At 47.0% G+C, this 24956-nt stretch overlaps 1 protein-coding gene across 2 annotated transcripts in view; it reads left to right on the top strand.

Moving 5' to 3' along the window:
* Positions 1 to 24956, top strand: part of AOAH (acyloxyacyl hydrolase) — a 439135-nt gene that overhangs the window by 278543 nt on the left and 135636 nt on the right. For both annotated transcript variants that reach the window (XM_063922510.1, XM_063922509.1), the window contains one exon: positions 2061 to 2109. In XM_063922510.1, the coding sequence (XP_063778580.1) occupies positions 2061 to 2109 (49 nt within the window). The remainder of the gene's footprint in view (positions 1 to 2060; positions 2110 to 24956) is intronic.

Below are 24956 nucleotides of genomic sequence, written 5' to 3'. Positions count from 1 at the left end.
AATAGCATTTATATAGGGAGCAATATGATTTATGTGGGGAGCATTGTGATTGTTTTTTCTGTGTAGGCCAATGTATGTGTGGATTTTTTTTTTTTTTTCTGTGGGGAACTGATGGTGTGCCTTGGCAATTTTAAAATATTGTTCGGTGTGCCGCGAGTAAAAAAAGGTTGAAAATCACTGCTATACAGCATGATCAGCATCTGCTGTTGCTTCCTTCACATCGCGTGCGGTGGTGCCGGGGCGGCGCTCTCCGACGTCACACGTCCTGACGTCCCTGCGTATGCGCCGCAAGGAGGCGGAGGAGCCAGGCAGGTGAAGTGACCGCGAGTCTTCCATTGCGGCTATGTGGGGGGACGTTTATAATGCTGGTGCTGACGGAGGGTGTGAAGCGGGGTCGCGACCAGGGGGGGCGGGGCCTTGGACGGACTTTGGCATGCTGCTGTAGCAGGAAAAAATGTTTTCCTCTCTACAGCAGCAACACACCAGAAGCTGTGGGCCTATTTTGATGGGGGGCTTGGAGCTGCAGCTCCATCCGCCCCATTGTTAATCCGGCTCTGACGGGACCAGTCTGCAGCATGAGGATGAGCTGCTACAGCTCCGGCCAGCCAGCTGCCAGACTTCCTTAGGTAAGTGTCTGGAATGAGAGTATGTGTGTACAGTATCTGTGTATACTGTATATATGTGTGGCTGTGTATGTGTGTAATGTATGTACAGTATGTGTGTGTGTGTGAGTGTGTGTGTGTATGTGGTGTGTGTATGTGTGACTGCGGCATAATGTGTGTAAGCATCACTGGGACACGGGACGTTACGTGTGTAAGCATCACTGGTACAGGGGGCGTTACATGTGTAAGCATCACTGGTACAGGGGGCGTTACATGTGCAAGCGGCACTGGTACAGGGGGCGTTACATGTAAGTGTCACTGGTACAGGGGGCGTTACATGTAAGTGTCACTGGTACAGGGGGCGTTACATGTGTAAGCGGCACTGGTACAGGGGGCGTTACGTGTTTAAGCGGCACTGGTACAGGGGGCGTTACGTATGTAAGCGGCACTGGTACAGAGGGTGTTACGTGTGTAAGCGGCACTGGTACAGTTGGCTTTACGTGTGTAAGTGGCACTGGTACAGGAGGCATTACGTGTGTAAGCGGCACTGGTACAGGGGGCATTACGTGTGTAAGCGGCACTGATACAGGGGGTGTTACATGTGTAAGTGGCACTGGTACAGGGGACGTTACATGTGTAAGCGGCACTGCTACAACAGACGTTACTTGTGTAAGCGGCACTGGTACAGGGGATGTTACGTGTTTAAGCGGCACTGGTACAGGGGGCGTTACCTGTCTAAGCGGCACTGATACAGGGGGCGTTACGTGTGTAAGCGGCACTGGTACAGGGGACGTTACCTGTCTAAGCGGTATTGGTACATGGGGAGTTACGTGTCTAAGCGTCACTGCTACAGGCGGTGTTACGTGTGTAAGCGTCACTGCTACAGGCGGTGTTACGTGTTTAAGCGTCACTACTACAGGCGGTGTTACGTGGGGATACGGTCATTAGGTCGATAGTCATTAGGTCGACCACTATTGGTCAACATGCATTAGGTCGACAGGGTCACTAGGTCGACAGGGTCATTAGGTCGACATGGACTAGGTCATTCTAATGACTAAGTTGTGTCGACCCAATGACCCATACCCGTTACGTGTGTAAGCATCACTACTACAGGGGGTATTATGTGTGCTGTCCCTTTGTAAAGTGTGGGAGGGCGCAAATTTATAGTTTGCAGGGGACGCCGAACACCCTAGCACCGGCGCTGCCTGGGTTATTGCAAAATGTGAAAGGGTATAATAGACTCATTAATATAATGTGTTCACTGTCATCTGGTTACCATCTTGTATCGCTTGTGTTTAACTGTTTGGAGTTAAATGTCCTGGGAAAGCCATAACACATTTATGATTATATTGACGCCTACAGTTTACATTTATTGCACAGGTCAGTTTGAGTATTTTACTCCATTTTTAAGTTTGATTTTGAATAGGACAATGAAAAATTGCTTATTTATTTTTCCAGGGCTTTGATCCAGAAGATGGAATCCCATATGAGAAGAAACTGTGTGAAGGTTTTTATTTTTTTTAAAGAGTTTTTACATTTTTGTAACATAATTTTAAAGTCCTGCCTACAGTGTACTAATAATACTTATTTCTCTGACGCCCTAAGTGGATGCTGGGACTCCGTAAGGACCATGGGGAATAGCGGCTCCGCAGGAGACTGGGCACAACTATAAAGAAAGCTTTAGACTACTGGTGTGCACTGGCTCCTCCCACTATGACCCTCCTCCAGACTTTAGTTAGAATCTTGTGCCCGGCTGAGCTGGATGCACACTAGGGGCTCTCCTGAGCTCCTAGAAAGAAAGTATATTTTAGGTTTTTTTATTTTACAGTGAGATCTGCTGGCAACAGACTCACTGCAGCGAGGGACTAAGGGGAGAAGAAGCGAACCTACCTAACAGGTGGTAGTTTGGGCTTCTTAGGCTACTGGACACCATTAGCTCCAGAGGGATCGACCGCAGGACCCGACCTCGATGTTCGTTCCCGGAGCCGCGCCGCCGTCCCCCTTACAGAGCCAGAAGCATGAAGAGGTCCGGAAAATCGGCGGCAGAAGACTTCGGTCTTCACCAAGGTAGCGCACAGCACTGCAGCTGTGCGCCATTGCTCCTCATGTACACCTCACACTCCGGTCACTGATGGGTGCAGGGCAATATTACACACCTTGGCTGGCAAAAATACACCATATATAGTCCCAGAGGCTATATAGGTGTAAATTAATACCCCTGCCAGAGTTTCAAAAACGCGGGAGAAGTCCGCCGAAAAAGGGGCGGGGCTAACTCCCTCAGCACACTGGCGCCATTTTTCCCTCACAGCTCCGCTGGAAGGAAGCTCCCTGGCTCTTCCCTGGCTCTCCCCTGCAGTCTACAATACAGAAGGGTAAAAAAGAGAGGGGGGGCACTAAATTTAGGCGCAGTATATATATATAGCAGCTATAAGGGGATATAATTCAGTTAGTCCCTGTATTATATAGCGCTCTGGTGTGTGCTGGCATACTCTCTCTCTCTCTGTCTCCCCAAAGGGCTTTGTGGGGTCCTGTCCTCTGTCAGAGCATTCCCTGTGTGTATGCGGTGTGTCGGTACAGCTGTGTCGACATGTTTGATGAGGAGGCTTATGTGGAGGCGGACCAGATGCCTGTAAATGTGATGTCACCCCCTGCGGGGTCGACACCTGAGTGGATGGTGCTGTGGAAGGAATTACGCGACAGTGTCGACTCCTTGCATAAAAGGTTTGACGACATACCAAATGTGGGACAGCCGGCTTCTCAGCCTGTGCCTGCCCAGGCGTCTCAAAAGCCATCAGGGCTCTAAAACGCCCGCTACCTCAGATGGCAGACACAGATGTCGACACGGATACTGACTCCAGTGTCGACGACGATGAGACTAATGTAACTTCCAGTAGGGCCACACATTACATGATTGAGGCAATGAAAAATGTGTTGCACATTTCTGATGTTACCCCCGGTACCACAAAAAAGGGTATTATGTTTGGAGAGAAAAAACTACCGGTAGCTTTTCCTCCATCTGAGGAGTTAAATGAAGTGTGTGAAGAAGCGTACCCTTTCCCGCCAGAGGATAGGGCACGTTGGGAAACATCCCCTAGAGTGGATAAAGCGCTCACACGCTTGTCAAAGAAGGTGGCACTACCGTCTCCGGATACGGCCGCCCTGAAGGAATCTGCTGATAGAAAGCAGGAGGCTATCCTGAAGTCTATATATACACACACAGGTGTTATACTGAGACCAGCTATTGCTTCAGCATGGATGTGCAGTGCTGCAGCTGCATGGTCAGATTCCCTGTCAGAAAATATTGATACCCTAGACAGGGACACTATATTGCTAACCGTAGAGCATATTAAAGACGCACTTTTATACATGAGGGATGCACAGAGGGATATTTGCCGGCTGGCATCCAAAATTAGTGCAATGTCCATTTCTGCCAGGAGAGGGTTATGGACTCGGCAGTGGACAGGAGATGCAGATTCCAAAAGGCACATGGAAGTTCTGCCTTATAAGGGTGAGGAGTTGTTCGGGGATGGTCTCTCGGACCTCGTTTCCACAGCAACAGCTGGGAAGTCTACATTTTTACCCCATGTTCCCTCACAGCAAAAGAAAGCACCGTATTATCAGGTACAGTCCTTTCGGCCCAATAGGGGCAAGCGGGTTAAGGGCGCGTCCTTTCTGCCCAGAGGCAGAGGTAGGGGAAAAAAGCTGCAGCATACAGCCAGTTCCCAGGAGCAAAAGTCCTCCCCCGCTTCCTCTAAGTCCACAGCATGACGCTGGGGCTCCACAGGCGGAGCCAGGTACGGTGGGGGCCCGTCTCAAATATTTCAGCAATCAGTGGGCTCGCTCACGGGTGGATCCCTGGATCTTTCAGATAGTATCTCAGGGGTACAAGCTGGAATTCGAGAGTCTCCCCCCCGCCGTTTCCTCAAATCTGCCTTACCAACCACTCCCTCAGGCAGGGAGGCAGTGTTACAGGCAATTAACAAGCTGTATTCACAACAGGTGATAGTAAAGGTACCCCTACTTCAACAAGGACGGGGTTACTATTCCACAATGTTTGTGGTACCGAAACCGGACGGTTCGGTGAGACCCATTTTAAATTTGAAATCCTTGAACACATATATAAAAAAATTCAAGTTCAAGATGGAATCGCTCAGGGCGGTTATTGCAAGCCTGGACGAGGGGGATTACATGGTATCACTGGACATCAAGGATGCTTACCTGCATGTCCCCATTTACCATCCTCACCAGGAGTACCTCAGATTTGTGGTACAGGATTGTCATTACCAATTCCAGACGTTGCCGTTCGGTCTATCCACGGCTCCGAGGGTCTTTACCAAGGTAATGGCCGAAATGATGATACTCCTTCGAAAGAAGGGAGTTTTAATTATCCCGTACTTGGACGATCTCCTGATAAAGGCGAGGTCCAGGGAGCAGTTGTTGGTCGGGGTAGCACTATCTCGGGAGGTGCTACAACAGCACGGCTGGATTCTAAACATTCCAAAGTCACAGCTGGTCCCTACGACACGTCTACTGTTCCTGGGGATGGTTCTGGACACAGAACAAGAAAAAAGTGTTTCTCCCGGAGGAGAAGGCCAAGGAGCTGTCATCTCTAGTCAGAGGCCTCCTAAAACCAAAACAGGTGTCGGTGCATCACTGCACGCGGATCCTGGGAAAGATGGTAGCTTCCTACGAAGCGATTCCATTCGGCAGGTTTCATGCAAGAACATTTCAGTGGGACCTGTTGGACAAGTGGTCCGGATCGCATCTTCAGATGCATCGGCTGATAACCCTGTCTCCAAGGACAAGGGTGTCTCTGCTGTGGTGGCTGCAGAGTGCTCATCTTCAAGAGGGCCGCAGATTCGGCATACAGGACTGGGTCCTGGTGACCACGGATGCCAGCCTTCGAGGCTGGGGGGCAGTCACACAGGGAAGAAACTTCCAAGGACTATGGTCAAGTCAGGAGACTTCCCTGCACATAAATATTCTGGAACTAAGGGCCATTTACAATGCCCTAAGTCAGGCAAAACCCCTGCTTCAAAACCAGCCGGTACTGATCCAGTCAGACAACATCACGGCGGTCGCCCATGTAAACCGACAGGGCGGCACGAGAAGCAGGACGGCAATGGCAGAAGCCACAAGGATTCTCCGATGGGCGGAAAATCACGTGTTAGCACTGTCAGCAGTGTTCATTCCGGGAGTTGACAACTGGGAAGCGGACTTCCTCAGCAGGCACGACCTCCACCGGGAGAGTGGGGACTTCATCCAGAAGTCTTTCAAATGATTGTAAACCGTTGGGAAAGGCCACAGGTGGACATGATGGCGTCCCGCCTAAACAAAAAGCTAGAAAAGTATTGCGCCAGGTCAAGAGACCCGCAGGCGATAGCTGTGGACACTCTAGTGACACCGTGGGTGTACCGGTCGGTTTATGTGTTCCCTCCTCTTCCTCTCATACCAAAGGTACTGAGGATAATAAGGAGAAGAGGAGTAAGAACTATACTCATTGTTCCGGATTGGCCAAGAAGAGCTTGGTACCCGGAACTTCAAGAAATGATCTCAGAGGACCCATGGCCTCTACCGCTCAGACAAGACCTGCTGCAGCAGGGCCCCTGTCTGTTCCAAGACTTACCGCGGCTGCGTTTGACGGCATGGCGGTTGAACACCGGATCCTGAAGGAAAAGGGCATTCCGGAGGAAGTCATTCCTACGCTGATTAAAGCTAGGAAAGAAGTAACCGCAAACCATTATCACCGCATATGGCAAAAATATGTTGCGTGGTGTGAGGCCAGGAAGGCCCCAACGGAGGAATTTCAGCTGGGCCGTTTCCTGCACTTCCTACAGTCAGGGGTGACTATGGGCCTTAAATTGGGTTCCATTAAGGTCCAGATTTCGGCTCTATCGATTTTCTTCCAGAGAGAACTGGCTTCACTACCTGAAGTTCAGACTTTTGTTAAGGGAGTGCTGCATATTCAGCCCCCTTTTGTGCCTCCAGTGGCACCTTGGGATCTCAACGTGGTGTTGGATTTCCTAAAGTCACATTGGTTTGAGCCACTGAAAACCGTGGATTTGAAATATCTCACGTGGAAAGTGGTCATGTTGTTGGCCTTGGCTTCGGCCAGGCGTGTATCAGAATTGGCGGCTTTGTCATGTAAAAGCCCTTATCTGATTTTCCATATGGATAGGGCAGAATTGAGGACTCGTCCCCAGTTTCTCCCTAAAGTGGTATCAGCTTTTCATCTGAACCAACCTATCGTGGTGCCTGCGGCTACAAAAGACTTGGAGGCTTCCAAGTTGTTGGACGTAGTCAGGGCCCTGAAAATTTATGTTTCCAGGACAGCTGGAGTCAGAAAGACTGACTCGCTCTTTATCCTGTATGCGCCCAACAAGTTGGGTGCACCTGCTTCAAAGCAGACTATTGCTCGCTGGATCTGTAGTACGATTCAGCTTGCACATTCTGCGGCTGGACTGCCGCATCCTAAATCAGTGAAAGCCCATTCCACGAGGAAGGTGGGCTCTTCTTGGGCGGCTGCCTGAGGGGTCTCGGCTCTTCAACTTTGCCGAGCAGCTACTTGGTCGGGGTCAAACACGTTTGCTAAATTCTACAAGTTTGACACCCTGGCTGAGGAGGACCTAGAGTTTGCCCATTCGGTGCTGCAGAGTCATCCGCACTCTCCCGCCCTTTTGGGAGCTTTGGTATAATCCCCATGGTCCTTACGGAGTCCCAGCATCCACTTAGGACGTCAGAGAAAATAAGAATTTACTCACCGGTAATTCTATTTCTCGTAGTCCGTAGTGGATGCTGGGCGCCCATCCCAAGTGCGGATTGTCTGCAATACTTGTATATAGTTATTGCTTAACTAAAGGGTTATTGTTGAGCCATCTGTTGAGAGGCTCAGTTGTTATCATACTGTTAACTGGGTATTGTATCACGAGTTATACGGTGTGATTGGTGTGGCTGGTATGAGTCTTACCCGGGATTCAAAATCCTTCCTTATTGTGTCAGCTCTTCCGGGCACAGTATCCTAACTGAAGTCTGGAGGAGGGTCATAGTGGGAGGAACCAGTGCACACCAGTAGCCTAAACTTTCTTTATAGTTGTGCCCAGTCTCCTGCGGAGCCGCTATTCCCCATGGTCCTTACGGAGTCCCAGCATCCACTACGGACTACGAGAAATAGAATTACCGGTGAGTAAATTCTTATTATAAACATATACTGCGAATAACCAGATCCCGATTATAGGCGGAGTGGCAGTGGCGGTCACCCTGGGGTCCCCATACACCGGAGACCCTTACACACTGTCCCCCACAACTACTAACCAGAAACCGGAGGTGTACAGCATTTAGCTATCTCCACTCTGGTTCTCCTTGGCGGCTCAGTGCCGCCTGCTGTGGAGCACTACAGCACTACATTCTTGCGAGATTTGGCGTCTTCATCTTGCGAGACTGTCACTGAAAACCAGATCTGAGGCTACTTACCTACTAGGCTGAGTAGCGCATGGTGATGGACTGTAAGTACTTAGGGGGAGTGAGGGGACACTGCCATATGATCAGTAATAGAAGAAACAGCACGGCAGATGGGGTTAGTGATGAGGTGGTGATATAATGAGGATGTTCATGGAGATTGCTAATGAGGGGGTTTGATAAAGAATGACATTGGTGAAAGGACATTAACGATTACTAGAAGTTGAGTTGTTAATTATAAAGTTGTTAGATGTGCATGGTTAAGGCAGGATGAGGGGATAATGGTTGATGTTGGATAAGGGGTTAGTTATGAATAGTGGGGGTGTTAATCAATTATTAATGGCTGAGTGAGTGCCATTTTATTCTGTTCCCCAGCAGCTCATCTGCAGCGTGGCCCGTTGGGATGGTTATTATTAGCTGAGCTTGTGGCAAGTAGTCCATTGTCCCGCCGACATAACATATGATAAACACAACTATATATAAAAGAATGCAGGTTTCTGGTTCCTCTTACTACTGTAGCTCTGTGTATGCAAAGTATATACACACATACACATGTAATAAATTGGAGTTTAAATATACAGTATATACGTATTTTTCGGACCATAAGACGCACCTGACCATAAGACGCACCTAGTTTTTAGAGGAGGAAAACAGGAAAAAAATATTCTGAACCAAATAGTGTAATATAAGATTTTTCTGGGACAGTGTGTGGCAGCCACACAAGCACAGCCATAGTCACAGTACAGAGCAGCTTTTGGCAGATGAGAACCTTTTTACCTCATAACATACAGTATAAGGAACTTAAAAAAAAATCCCCATTCATTATAAATTGAAGCAGCAGAAATATTGCTCATCATGGCTCTTCACTTACTACCACTAATATACCAGTACAGTATGGTAGTATATGGGTACCTTATTACGGCAAATATTACGCTGCCCAAAGCACTCTGAGAAAGAAGGAGGTGAGGGGGAGGAGTCACTTTATTGTGGCAAATATTATACATGTACTGTGTATACAAGGTTCCCCGCATCCAGCCTGTCAGTTTACGCTGCCCGAGGACTCTGAGGAGGTGAGGGGAGGGAGCGGGGGAGTCACGTGATGCCGGCGCTCTGCTGCCGCGCTCTCAGATGCCGGGCTCTGAGATGACGGCAAAGCAGCAGCAGCAGGACTCGGAGGAGGTGAGGGGAGGGAGCGGGGGAGTCACGTGATGCCGGCGCTCTGCTGCCGCGCTCTCAGATGACGGCAAAGCAGCAGCAGCAGACAGGACCCGCCGCTACCCGCACTCGATAACTGCTGCCTCTCCCACCCAGTGCGCTCCCACCCAGCGCATTGAGAGCGCTCCATAAGGTTTTTATTGCTCTGCATATGTATTATTCGGACCATAAGACGCATGTACTTTTCCCCTCACAATTTTGGGGAGAAAAAGTGCGTCTTATGGTCCGAAAAATACGGTGTATATATATATATATATATATATATACATGCGAAAGCCCTCACTCACTGACTCATCACTAATTCTCTTACTTCCCGATGTGTTAGGAAGCTGAAATTTAACATAGTTATTCTTCAGGTGGGAAATAGGAAAACTACGTAATTAGAATTCTAATAAACCTCCCCTAAAAGGATCCTAAAGGGATGAATAAGGGGTTGACATAATCACGTCGTTACCGATGTATGGCTTGCGTTGTGTGAACAATAGCGCCCAAACGGACAATCGGATCAGAATTTGGATTGCACCTGCAGTGTGTATAATTTCATACACCACAAAAATGGTCCTGTGACTTTTTATCGTATCTGCTACGAGTGCTCCTCTGGTAACACCAAGAACCATGGATTAATATTTACTTACATTAAGATATCTCAAATTTACAGCTCATTTATATTTATAACCAAGAAAATCAGAAACTCCCGTGCAAAGAACGGGTAGAAAAGCTAGTGCAGTATCTATCTATCTATCTATCTATCTATCTATCTATCTATCTATCTATCTATCTATCTATCTATGCAGTTCGTGAGGTGCGGCACTTCAATAAATAACGACTCAGGGCAGCATAGGCATTGTAAAACAATGCCGCCCTGAGATGTTGTTTATTGGAGTTCTGCACCTCATGAACTGCATATTCTATCTATCTGTGCGTGCACCCACACCTTAATTGTGCTACTATGAGGCAGTGCCGGCCCATGGTGTATATTTATGAATATATATATATATATATATATATATATATAAATATGGGTCGCACTCACGTTTAGACCAAAGTCCATCAGCTGGGGTGTCATCCACAGAGGCTCTCACGAGCATTCACTTATAGAAACCAGAAAATGGAGCACTCACCGGTCTTATTCCTTAAATATGCACCAAATTTATTTCACTGACAGCATAATTCAGCTGCATCTTGCAGCATAATGAAGATAATAAGATTTTACTTACCGATAAATCTATTTCTCGTAGTCCGTAGTGGATGCTGGGGACTCCGTCAGGACCATGGGGATTAGCGGCTCCGCAGGAGACAGGGCACAAAAATAAAGCTTTAGGATCAGGTGGTGTGCACTGGCTCCTCCCCCTATGACCCTCCTCCAAGCCTCAGTTAGGATACTGTGCCCGGACGAGCGTACACAATAAGGAAGGATTTTGAATCCCGGGTAAGACTCATACCAGCCACACCAATCACACCGTACAACTTGTGATCTGAACCCAGTTAACAGTATGACAAACGTAGGAGCCTCTGAACAGACGGCTCACAACAATAACAACCCGATTTTTTTGTAACAATAACTATGTACAAGTATTGCAGACAATCCGCACTTGGGATGGGCGCCCAGCAGGGGCGGAACTGTGGGAGGCAGTGGAGTCGGCTGCCGCCGGGCTCCTGGCCACAAGGGGGCACATCTCCTCCACTGTCTCCCGCAGCCTGAGGACTGCGCTGCTATTGCAGATGGAGGAGCTGTGTCAATGACACGGAAGCTGCCTCCTGTAGAGAGAGATGGCACTGGCTGCAGCTAGGGGGAGCTCCAGAGCACAGCTCCTCCCGGGCCCTTAGTAAGCCAGCCGAGGGAAGCTCAGAACTCTCTGCTCCTCCATGCTCTGGATGATAGCCAAAGGTAGGCACTGTGTGGGGGGTGGGGGAGAGGTGTATTTGGGGGGAAGTACTGTGTTTTGTGTGTGCTTGTTTTTAAGTGAGGTGTGTGTGTTTTTAAGGAAAGTTGTACATTCAAGTAAAAGAGGCATGTGTGTGTGTGATGTGTGTGAGAGTGGCATGTGTGTGAGAGGCATGTATGTGTATGTAAGTGGGAGGCATGTGTATGTAAGTGAGAGGCATGTTTGTGTGTGTGTGTGTGTGTGTGTGTGTGTGTGTGTGTGTGTGTGTGTGTGTGTGTGTGTGTGTGTGAGAGGCATGTGTATGTAAGTGGGAGGCATGTGTATGTAAGTGAGAGGCATGTGTGTGTGTGTGAGAGGCATGTGTATGTAAGGGGCCCTACACACTCGGCGATGCGCCGCCGAGGTGCCCGACGGCCGACGAGCGACCCAGCGGCGGGGGGGCAGTGACGGGGGGAGTGAAGTTTCTTCACTCCCCCCGTCACCCGGCTCCGTAGACTTGCAGGCAAATATGGACGATCTCGTCCATATTGGCCGGCATGCACAGCCGACATGGCCCCAGCGATGAACGAGCGCGGGGTCGCGCATCGTTCATCGCTGGGGACTCCACACTGCACGATATGAACGATATCTCGTTCATTAATGAACAAGATTGTTCATATCGTGCAGTGAAATCGCTATGTGTGTAGGGCCTATAAGTGAGAGGCATGTGTATGTAAGTGAGAGGCATGTGTATGTGAGAGGCATGTGTATGTGAGAGGCATGTGTATGTGAGAGGTGTGTGTAAGTGAGAGGCACGTGTGTGAGAGGTGTGTGTAAGTGAGAGGTGTATGTAAGTGAGAGGCGTGTGTGTTTAAGTGAGACGTGTGTTTAAGTGAATGAGGCGTTTGTCTTTTTTTTAATATATATCTAGTGTTCACGCTAGGTGTCTGCCCCTTTTTTAGACAGCTGAATCCCGCCCTGCCCGTTTTTGTGCGCCCTGCCGCCCCGCCGTTTGCTGCCTGCCGGACCCCGCCACGTCGCCGGATCCAGCCGTGCGCCGCCGGACCCGGTACGTACATGAGAGTCCCCTTGGGCTAAATTAACCTTGTAAGTATTTTGCAGCTGTAAACATTAATCTCAGTGCTTTCTACCTGGTGCAGTGTGCCTCAGTGCTCTCTACCTGGTGCAGTGTGCCTCAGTGCTCTACCTGGTGCAGTGTGCCTCAGTGCTCCCTACCTGGTGCAGTGTGCCATTAGTGCTCCCTACCTGGTGCAGTGTGCCTGAGTGCTCCCTACCTGGTGCAGTGTGCCTGAGTGCTCCCTACCTGGTGCAGTGTGCCTGAGTGCTCCCTACCTGGTGCAGTGTGCCTCAGTGCTCCCTACCTGGTGCAGTGTGCCTCAGTGCTCCCTACCTGGTGCAGTGTGCCTCAGTGCTCTCTACCTGGTGCAGTGTGCCTCAGTGCTCTCTACCTGGTGCAGTGTGCCTCAGTGCTCTCTACCTGGTGCAGTGTGCCTCAGTGCTCTCTACCTGGTGCAGTGTGCCTCAGTGCTCTCTACCTGGTGCAGTGTGCCTCAGTGCTCTCTACCTGGTGCAGTGTGCCTCAGTGCTCTCTACCTGGTGCAGTGTGCCTCAGTGCTCTCTACCTGGTGCAGTGTGCCTCAGTGCTCTCTACCTGGTGCAGTGTTCCTCAGTGCTCTCTACCTGGTGCAATGTGCCTCAGTGCTCCCTACCTGACGCAATGTGTATAATGTGCTCTATCTGGCGCAATGTGTATAATGTGCTCTATCTGGCGCAATGTGTATAATGTGCTCTATCTGGCGCAATGTGTATAATGTGCTCTATCTGGCGCAATATGTATAACGTGCTCTAGCCTCTACCTGGCGCAGTGTGTATAGGAGGTTCTAACTGGTGCAATGTGTATTAGGGGCACTACCGTGTGGTGTAATGTAAATTGACACTATTATGTGGCCACGCCCCTTCCCCACGAAACAACGCCCCTAGATTTTTGCTGCGCACCTTCGGTGCGCACTGTCCATGTTTTGCCCATAGGAATGGGAGCACCAAGCATTATAGTATGTACCTAAGTTTGCCCATTTAACTTAAAAATTTACCCTCACGAATGAAAAATGTGCCCTCCCCGTGATCAGCACCCTGCCCTAAAAAAAAAATACTACAGTGAACACTAATTATATTGGCACACCGCTGCGCCAAAGCATCTCCATGGAGACCTGGTGGGTGAGGGAGCACTGTAGGTGTACTATAATGGTATGCTGGTGTCTGTTTTATTGTAATGACTGACTTGGAATGCGTCCACTTTCTATGTGTATCTATATTACTATTGGGAAAGGTACCTGAGCACCCTTCTACTGTTCACCCTGGGTGCGGGATAGCTACATATGGTATGTGTGTGTATGTGTAGGGGGGCACCAAAATGTATCATGCCTCCGGGCGACTGGGACGAACTTACGCCACTGGCGCCCAGCATCCACTATGGACTACGAGAAATAGATTTATCGGTAAGTAAAATCTTATTTTCTCTGACGTCCTAGTGGATGCTGGGGACTCCGTCAGGACCATGGGGATTATACCAAAGCTCCCAAACGGGCGGGAGAGTGCGGATGACTCTGCAGCACCGAATGAGAGAACTCCAGGTCCTCTTTAGCCAGGGTATCAAATTTGTAGAATTTTACAAACGTGTTCTCCCCCGACCACGTAGCTGCTCGGCAGAGTTGTAATGCCGAGACCCCTCGGGCAGCCGCCCAGGATGAGCCCACCTTCCGTGTGGAATGGGCCTTGACAGATTTAGGCTGTGGCAGGCCTGCCACAGAATGTGCAAGTTGAAATGTGCTACAAATCCAACGAGCAATCGTCTGCTTAGAAGCAAGAGCACCCAGTTTGTTGGGTGCATACAGGATAACAGCAAGTCAGTTTTCCTGACTCCAGCCGTCCTGGAAACCTATATTTTCAGGGCCCTGACAACATCTAGCAACTTGGAGTCCTCCAAGTCCCTAGCAGCCGCAGGTACCACAATAAGCTGGTTCAGGTGAAACGCTGACACCACCTTAGGAAGAAACTGGGGACGAGTCCGCAGCTCTGCCCTGTCCGAATGGACAATCAGATATGGCTTTTGTGAGACAAAGCCGCCAATTCTGACACTCGCCTGGCCGAGGCCAGGGCCAACAGCATGGTCACTTTTCATGTGAGATATTTCAAATCCACAGGTTTGAGCGGTTTAAAATGTGATTTGAGGAATCCCAGAACTACGTTGAGATCCCACAGTGCCACTGGAGGCACAAAAAGGGGGTTGTATATGCAATACTCCCTTGACAAACTTCTGGACTTCAGGAACTGAAGCCAATTCTTTCTGGAAGAAAATTGACAGGGCCGAAATTTGAACCTTAATGGACCCCAATTTGAGGCCCATAGACACTCCTGTTTGCAGGAAATGCAGGAATCGACAGAGTTTAAATTTCTTCGTGGGGCCTTCCTGGCCTCACACCACGCAACATATTTTCGCCACATGTGGTGATAATGTTTTGCGGTCACCTCCTTCCTGGCTTTGACCAGGGTAGGAATGACCTCTTCCGGAATGCCTTTTTCCCTTAGGATCTGGCGTTCCACCGCCATGCCGTCAAACGCAGCCGCGGTAAGTCTTGGAACAGACCTGGTACTTGCTGAAGCAAGTCCCTTCTTAGCGGCAGAGGCCATGAGTCCTCTGTGAGCATTTCTTGAAGTTCCGGGTGCCACGTCCTTCTTGGCCAATCCGGAGCCACGAGTATAGTTCTTACTCCTCTACGTCTTATAATTCTCAGTACCTTGGGTATGAGAAGCAGAGGAGGGAACACATACACCGACTGATACACCCACGGTGTTACCAGAACGTCCACAGCTATTGCTTGAGGGTCTCTTGACCTGGCGCAATACCTGTCCAGTTTTTTGTTCAGGCGGGACGCCATCATGTCCACCTTTGGTCTTTCCCAACGGTTCACAATCATGTGGAATACTTCCCGATGAAGTCCCCACTCTCCCGGGTGGAGGTCGTGCCTGCTGAGGAAGTCTGCTTCCCAGTTGTCCACTCCCGGAATGAACACTGCTGACAGTGCTATCACATGATTTTTCGCCCAGCGAAGAATCCTTGCAGTTTCTGCCATTGCCCTCCTGCTTCTTGTGCCGCCCTGTCTGTTTACGTGGGCGACTGCCGTGATGTTGTCCCACTGGATCAATACCGGCTGACCTTGAAGCAGAGGTCTTGCTAAGCTTAGAACATTGTAAATTGCCCTTAGCTCCAGTATATTTATGTGGAGAGAAGTCTCCAGACTTGATCACACTCCCTGGAAATTTTTTCCCTGTGTGACTGCTCCCCAGCCTCTCAGGCTGGCATCCGTGGTCACCAGGACCCAGTCATCTGAAGATGCGATCCGGACCATTTTTCCAGCAGATCCCACTGAAAAGTTCTTGCGTGAAATCTGCCGAATGGAATCGCTTCGTAAGAAGCCACCATTTTTCCCAGGACCCTTGTGCAATGATGCACTGACACTTTTCCTGGTTTTAGGAGGTTCCTGACTAGCTCGGATAACTCCCTGGCTTTCTTCTCCGGGAGAAACACCTTTTTCTGGACTGTGTCCAGAATCATCCCTAGGAACAGCAGACGTGTCGTCGGAAACAGCTGCGGTTTTGGAATATTTAGAATCCACCCGTGCTGTCGTAGAACTACTTGAGATAGTGCTACTCCGACCTCCAACTGTTCTCTGGACCTTGCCCCTATCAGGAGATCGTCCATTTTCTTTGAAGAAGAATCATCATTTCGGCCATTACCTTGGTAAGGACCCGGGGTGCCGTGGACAATCCAACCGGCAGCGTCTGAAACTGATAGTGACTGTTCTGTACCACGAACCTGAGGTACCCTTGGTGAGAAGGGCAAATTGGGACATGGAGGTAAGCATCCCTGATGTCCCGGGACACCATATAGTCCCCTTCTTCCTGGTTCGCTATCACTGCTCTGAGTGACTCCATCTTGATTTGAACCTTTGTATGTAAGTGTTCAAATATTTCAGATTTAGAATAGGTCTCACCGAGCCGTCTGGCTTCAGTACCACAATATAGTGTGGAATAATACCCCTTTCCTTGTTGTAGGAGGGGTACTTTGATTATCACCTGCTGGGAATACAGCTTGTGAATTGTTTCCACTACTGCCTCCCTGTCGGAGGGAGACGTTGGTAAAGCAGACTTCAGGAACCTGCGAGGGGGAGACGTCTCGAATTTCCAATCTGTACCCCTGGGATACTACTTGTAGGATCCAGGGGTCCACTTGCGAGTGAGCCCACTGCGTGCTGAAACTCTTGAGACGACCCCCCCACCGCACCTGAGTCCGCTTGTAAGGCCCCAGCGTCATGCTGAGGACTTGGCAGAAGCGGTGGAGGGCTTCTGTTCCTGGGAATGGGCTGCCTGCTGCAGTCTTCTTCCCTTTCCTCTATCCCATGGCAGATATGACTGGCCTTTTGCCCGCTTGCCCTTATGGGGACGAAAGGACTGAGGCTGAAAAGACGTTGTCTTTTTCTCCTTTATACGGCAATACTTCCATGTGCCGTTTGGAATCTGCATCACCTGACCACTGTCGTGTCCATAAACAACTTCTGGCAGATATGGACATCGCACTTACTCTTGATGCCAGAGTGCAAGTATCCCTCTGTGCATCTCACATATATAGAAATGCATCCTTTAAATGCTCTATAGTCAATAAAATACTGTCCCTGTCAAGGGTATCAATATTTTCAGTCAGGGAATCCGACCAAGCCACCCCAGCGCTGCACATCCAGGCTGAGGCGATTGCTGGTCGCAGTATAACACCAGTATGTGTGTATATACTTTTTAGGATATTTTCCAGCCTCCTATCAGCTGGCTCCTTGAGGGCGGCCCTATCTGGAGACGGTACCGCCACTTGTTTTGATAAGCGTGTGAGCGCCTTATCCACCCTAAGGGGTGTTTCCCAACGCGCCCTAACTTCTGGCGGGAAAGGGTATACCGCCAATAATTTTCTATCGGGGGAAACCCACGCATCATCACACACTTCATTTAATTTATCTGATTCAGGAAAAACTACAGGTAGTTTTTTCACACTCCACATAATACCCTTTTTTGTGGTACTTGTAGTATCAGAAATATGTAACACCTCCTTCATTGCCCTTAACAAGTAACGTGTGGCCCTAAAGGAAAATACGTTTGTTTCTTCACCGTCGACACTGGAGTCAGTGTCTGTGTCTGTGTCGACCGACTGAGGTAAAAGGACGTTTTAACACCCCTGACGGTGTTTGAGACGCCTGGACAGGTACTAATTGGTTTGCCGGCCGTCTCATGTCGTCAACCGACCTTGCAGCGTGTTGACATTATCACGTAATTCCTTAAATAAGCCATCCATTCCGGTGTCGACTCCCTAGAGAGTGACATCACCATTACAGGCAATTGCTCCGCCTCCTCACCAACATCGTCCTCATACATGTCGACACACACGTACCGACACACAGCACACACACAGGGAATGCTCTGATAGAGGACAGGACCCCACTAGCCCTTTGGAGAGACAGAGGGAGAGTTTGCCAGCACACACCAAAACGCTATAATTATACAGGGACAACCTTTATATAAGTGTTTTTCCCTTATAGCATCTTAATATATATAATCATATCGCCAAATAAGTGCCCCCCCCTCTCTGTTTTAACCCTGTTTCTGTAGTGCAGTGCAGGGGAGAGCCTGGGAGCCTTCCCACCAGCATTTCTGTGAGGGAAAATGGCGCTGTGTGCTGAGGAGAATAGGCCCCGCCCCCTTTTCGGCGGGCTTCTTCTCCCGTTTTTCTGAGACCTGGCAGGGGTTAAATACATCCATATAGCCCCAGGGGCTATATGTGATGTATTTTTTAGCCAGAACAAGGTATTCTCATTGCTGCCCAGGGCGCCCCCTGCAGCGCCCTGCACCCTCCGTGACCGCTGGTGTGAAGTGTGTGACAACAATGGCGCACAGCTGCAGTGCTGTGCGCTACCTCATGAAGACTGAAAAGTCTTCTGCCGCCGGTTTCTGGACCTCTTCACTTTTCGGCATCTGCAAGGGGGTCGGCGGCGCGGCTCCGGGACCGGACTCCATGGCTGGGCCTGTGTTCGATCCCTCTGGAGCTAATGGTGTCCAGTAGCCTAAGAAGCCAATCCATCCTGCACGCAGGTGAGTTCACTTCTTCTCCCCTAAGTCCCTCGTTGCAGTGAGCCTGTTGCCAGCAGGACTCACTGTAAAATAAAAAACCTAAAAACTTTTTCTAAGCAGCTCTTTAGGAGAGCCACCTAGATTGCACCCTGCTCGGACGGGCACAAAAACCTAACTGAGGCTTGGAGGAGGGTCATAGGGGGAGGAGCCAGTGCACACCACCTGATCCTAAAGCTTTATTTTTGTGCCCTGTCTCCTGCGGAGCCGCTAATCCCCATGGTCCTGACGGAGTCCCCAGCATCCATTAGGACGTCAGAGAAATCTCTCAAACGTTTTCGGCCCCACACAGACCATCATCAGGAGAGTATTAACAGGTGTAACGAAACCATGCCTCACCGGCTCCTTAAATACCCTCAAATTCACAAAAAAGCGCCAAAAACGTCATAATGACGTCACTAGATGGGCGGGGCCACAGAACCCATCAACCAGATCGTAATTGTCACTCAATCATTGCAATTAAATTTGTAAGACCATTACATTATACATCACCTACCCATTAGCGCACCTCCAATACCAGCACACCATGATTATCAATATGCAGCCACCTCACATCACGGAGCTGCACTTCTCACGGGGAACACAACAGATCCTGTGTCCGGTGAACCGCAACACGTGACACCGGAAGTGACGTGCCTCGATTCGCTGCTAGGCAACCGCCGGACTAGTCCGTAGAAACAGACTCAATCTCACTCCCATTCGGTGTCACATGACCCCGGGGGTCACATCCCATACTAGTCGCTTAGCAACCATTCAGTACTGTCAAAACGACACAAACTCAAACCAGTATACATTTTATCTTCATAATACCGGATGGGAACCACTTATTTATTAAAGGGTTATACTTACAGCGACACCCGGGGACAGCGACACCAGCATGGGCAGATCGCCTAGCAACCAGAACTGTATATCCCACTAATTGTCCCCTTAGTTAATCTAAATAATAAATTTACAGGTAAGAAACAATCTCAAGCCTCAGGCAACATATATTGTCAGATAAACATATGCTACTCATAACACTAAGAAGGAAAAGGAGCCGGTGAGCCATAGAGGACAGTTATATAACACATAACACAAAAAATCAGTATACATTAGATCCCACAACATTACAAAAAGATTTAAACTATATATAAAAAAAAAAAATTTTTGAATTTTTATAAAGTTTTATGAATTTTATACATTTTTCAATTTTTTTTTAAGTTTTATACTGTGCATTGGTCCTATAGCTACTATCTCAAAAAGACCCCTAATGGGTTATTTTCATTGAGTCCATCCAGAGCCAATGTCCCCAGCCTGAAAATCCATCTGGCCTCCAATTTCCTCCAGGATCATTGCTCGATCACCCCCTCTTATAGGGTCTGGTACCCAGTCAATCAGTCTGCATCTAAGTGCAGACACCTGATGTCCTGCTGTCAAGTAATGTTGTGCGACCGGTTTATCTGTCCATCCAGAGAGAATGGCCTGATGGATTGAACTTCTGTGATTCGCCATTCGTTCTCTGAAGCTACATGTCGTCATTCCAACATATGCTAGTCCACAGGGGCATAAGAGCATGTAAATTACAAAACTCAGTCTGCAGTGCAACTTGTATCAGATCTTAAAAGGTCTACCGGTGTGTGGATGTGGAAATGTACTACCAGGCAGTAGTGATCGGCACGTTACACATCCCACACATTTAAAGCTTGCGGGCTTTCTGGAGTTTAACCATGTATTGTCCTCTCGTGATACAAGGGGTCTCGCCGGTTGCATCAGGATCTGTTTGAGGTTCCTGCCACGTCTGTAGGCCATCATTGGTGGTTTTTCCATAGTACCTTTAAATCTTGGCTCAGATTTAAGTATCGGCCAGTGTTTTTTGATGGTCTTAGTAATCACGGGAGACATATCGTCATATTGCATTACAAAGATCATTCGTCCTTGTTGACGATCTCGTTTCTGAGTGAGTCTCTTCCACGCTTTATTGAGACAGCTTTTCTATGGCATTCCTTCTATATCCCCTTTCGAGGAAACGATCCTTCATCTGTGTAATCTGCAATTCTGCAATCACTGGATTTGTATTATTGCGGAGGACCCTCATAAATTGAGATATTGGGAGACTTGCTTTAAGAGCGGGTGGATGATTACTGGTTGCATGCAAAAAAGTGTTTCTATCAGTCTCTTTTCGGAATAAAGTTGTACCCAGTCTCTTCCCTACACGGAAGACTGTCACATCCAAGAAGTTAATGGATTTGGAATCACAAGTCCCAGTAAACCGAACTGTGGACTCTAAAGAATTGAGCTCATCTAACATTTGAAAAAACTCCCCCTCGGTGCCATTCCATAGGAGGAATATGTCGTCTATGAATCTTTTATAATAATTTATCTTACAACCAAACTTTGGGTAGATATTCATTGACTCATAATCATGCATAAAAATGTAGAAATGGGGAAAAAAAGTACCCTGGGGTATTCGGGCGCTGTAAGGCGAGGTGCTTGGCTAAGCAGCAGCCAATTTTTTAGGGGAGTCACTCCCTATATGGTAGCAAAAAGAAAGAAAAGGAGGTTGCGCTGTTAGAGGAAAGAACAGTACCATTCACTATGTGTGTAAATTTTAAAAACAATTTATTAAAAAACAATATTAACTCTTTAAAAAAGCAGTATTTTGTGCAAAATAAGCCAATTATAAGCAGGAAATGATTTAGCCAATATATAGGATGGATAGAGTTTACCCCTGGAGGTGATTCAGGACTGATGTTTTGTATTCTCAGGATCCGTTCCACATTTTGCCCATAGTTGGTATGTCCAGTTAAATTCCACTGTGGAGAGTCCCTTTTAGATGGTATTGTAGAGAGTCCAAATTATAATTCCATATGCCGCTAGAGGGTTGGTACAGAATCCCATAAATGGTGGGTACCTCATGCGTTGCGGAGATAGGATGGTGCCTCTCTAGGACTCTACTGGATATCTGGTGCATAATATGGGCTGGTTCGGGTCCGGTTCAAGGTTGTCCTGTTCCAAGGGTAAATGTCTGACGCGTTTCGCTGCATAGACCTTGCAGCTTTTTCAAAGGTATACTTTGCTGTCTGGGTTTAGGCTTTATATACCCTAGACAAGATGGTGGCTTAATTGGCACCTGGATGCACATTTCCTGTTTAGCACTAACATATCATTTTATGATCATAAAAACGGCTAAGATGTGTATAGGAGACAGACCTACTTATATTAAAAAACCTTTGGTAGTAGAAAACTTTTGTTTTTTATTTCCTTATAGGTAAAAAATAAGATATATTGATTCGATGGGAAGTTTTGTTTATTACTACGTAGTCATGGAGACTTTTCTCAGAGTTATTTCATAGGTTGAATGGGGATCATGTGATCAGTGTTGTCATATGACGGCCCTATTAGCCACGCTCTCTGTGGCCGTTACTAAGGCAACGCGGCCCTATTAGCCTCGCCCACCCCGGCCATCACCATGGCGACATGGCCCTATTAGCCGCATCTTCCTAGATCGAGAAGCATACTTTTCATATTGTGTGTGTCGGGCCAGTCTCCATAGAAACCCCTACTAGCACTTCTTCACAACCAAAAGTTAAGGTTAGCCGTAATATATACATAATTGTCAGACTAATGTCCGTGGCAACCATATAAAAAAATTAAATTCTGTATGTTTCACACGAGAAAAATTTCATATGGCACGGTGGTAGCTTAACTCAACATTTACAGACAGCATGTAAACAGGTCCTATATATTCATAATAATAAGTAGTATACTATAAATTTTTCTCAAAACCTGATCATGAATACCATATTCATTATACCATATGTAGAAATATTGATAGTTTATAGTTCTTCCAAAAAAGGGTACAAGGAATAATAAATTAAATTAAATAGGTGTTTTTATGACTTTTAATGTCTAAGGAAAATTATTACATCTGAGTCTAAATTAATCCAGCAGTGACAGTAAAATATTCTTATAATTAGCAGACCTATAAACACATATTATGGAGCAGGGACAACTCAGTCTATGGAAGAAGGAATTTCAATACAGGAAGAGAAGTATATTGAGTTTAGTATTTATAAGAGGAACAAAATTCATATTTCTGTAATAGCAAAATTAAAACCATATTATACAGTTCCTATATTAAATAATCATGTTCAGTTCGACTGCCTCATTGAGGCCGTCTGGATGTATAGAGCCCATCCTGAACATCCAGTAAACCTCCTGTTGGCACAATTTTTTGAAACGGTCACCTCCCCTATTTGTCATGGGGATGTGCTCTATCCCTATTATTTTGAGGCTTTTAGAATCGCCGTTGTGGTAGTCATTAAAATGTTGGGAGACACTATGTGTTAGTACTCGATTTAAAATGTTCCTACGATGCTCGAGAAATCTAGTGCGGAGTTTTCTAGTAGTGCGGCCTACATAATAGAGGCCACAACCGCACTGTAGAATGTACACGACATATGTTGAGTTACAATTAATATGGCTCCTAATCCTGTATTGTTTTTCTCCTTTATCTGTTTTAACATATTGTGTTTTCTCTATGTATTGGCAAGTGATGCATCTGGTGCCACCGCATCTGTAAAAGCCCATTGTTGTAGAAAGCCAAAGATCTTTATTGCATATAATTTTTTTCTCAGGTTTTAAGTGACTCGGGGCTAGAGAGTTTTTTAGGGATCGCCCCTTCCTAAAGACAAATGTGGGCTTAATTGGAAGAACATCTCTCAATAAATTGTCTTGTTTTAATATATTATAGTTTTTCCTAATTATGGATTTTATCTTAGGACAATAGTCATTATAGGTAGTGATGAAAGCTAAATGGTGCTCTTTGTCTATTTCTGGATTATTATTCGGTTTCTTTTTTTTAGATAGTAATAGATCTCTATCTATCTTACTCACTTCTTCTAGTGTTTTGTGAAGTAGAGGTGTAGGGTACCCACGATGTTCAAAGGAATCCACCATGTGTTTCGCTTGTGGTTCAAAGGACTGTAAATCAGAACAATTTCTTCTTAAACGGATTAATTGACTCCGAGGTATACTTTTTTTCCAAGGTGGATAATGTGCACTGGAGTAGTGGAGGTAGGCATTTGATCCTACCTCCTTAATATAATTGGTAGTATGTATTTGTCCATTACGTGCCTCTAAATTCAAATCCAAAAAATGAGTGAAGTGGGAGTGATACTGGTGCGTAAATTTTAAATTATACGAGTTGTGATTAAGTGCATTAACAAATGCTTGTGCTGAAAGTGCATCCCCATCCCAAATAATAAATAAATCGTCAATGTACCTACCATAGAGGACCTGGGCCGCACCATGCCCGCCGCCCCACACGTGTTGGTCCTCGAACTGACCCATGTAGAGGTTGGCGTAGCTAGGCGCGAACCTGGTCCCCATGGCGGTACCCAGAATTTGCAGGTAATATGTGTCCAAAAACAAAAAATAATTATGACGTAAAATGAATGAGATGGAGTCTATGATAAATTTCTGATGATCATCAGAGAGGTCTCCATCCTGATTCAGACAATTAGATATAGCTGACAAACCTTTTTGGTGTGGTATGTTTGAATACAAACTCTGTACGTCCATAGTGAGGAATGCATATGAGTCTTTCCATTCAATATCTGCAATAAGTGATAAAAAGTGAGTGGTATCTTTAACATGAGATCGAAGAAGGGGGACCCGTGGCTGTAAATGTGAATCGACATAAAAAGAAATATTGGGGTGAGGGAGTGAATACCTGAAATAATAGGGCGCCCAGGAGGTGAGGTGAGGGATTTGTGAATTTTAGGGAGGTGGTAGTATATGGGAGTGACTGGATGCTCTATATAGAGAAACCGAAATTCTTCTTTGGAGATGATCTCAGAGGCCATCACATTATCTAATAATTCTAATAACTCAGAAATAAATTCTTTAGTGGGGTCTTTACGTAGTTTAATATAGGTGCAAGGGTCTTCTAGCTGTCTTTTTGCCTCTGCTATATAATCAGTTCTATTTTGAATTACAAGGCCACCCCTCTTATCTGCCTCTTTAATGATAATGGTGGTATCCTTAGTCAGGCTGGTTAAGGCTTTTCTTTCCCGTTTACTAAGATTCGATTTATGTTTCTGTGACTGGGAGTCAATGCAGAGTTTTTTTAAATCTTCCAGTGTGGTCTTGTAAAACATATCCACACTGGAACCTTTAGCTCTGATTGGATAAAATTCAGATTTTTGTTTAAAATTTTTCCTAGAAATATCAAATATTTTCTGTGGAGACTCGGGTGAACTAGCATGTAGTTCTTCCAAAATCTTCAAAGCTAATTCATCACCTTGGTCCAACAGAATCGGCATAGCCGATTCTTCGTTCCTCTTTAAGGTTGATTTAGCAAAATGTCTTTGACGGCATAATGTCCGTATGTACCTATTTAGTTCCACGAATAGGTTAAATATGTTTGGAGTGGATGTAGGAGAAAATTTTAAACCCCTATTAAGGAGAGTGATTTCTGCATCTGTTAGTACTTTTGAGGAGAGATTAAATATCGAAGATTTAAAACTAGCCCTGTTTTTTTGTTGTTTTAATTTCTTGAGTTTTTCTTTTTTCCCCCCTCTTCTTCCTCTGA

The sequence above is a fragment of the Pseudophryne corroboree genome, chromosome 5, assembly GCF_028390025.1.
Source record: "Pseudophryne corroboree isolate aPseCor3 chromosome 5, aPseCor3.hap2, whole genome shotgun sequence".
In the NCBI taxonomy this organism is placed as follows: domain Eukaryota; kingdom Metazoa; phylum Chordata; class Amphibia; order Anura; family Myobatrachidae; genus Pseudophryne; species Pseudophryne corroboree.
Note: the sequence above shows the minus strand (reverse complement) of the source record. Positions and strands in the feature narration are given on the sequence as shown.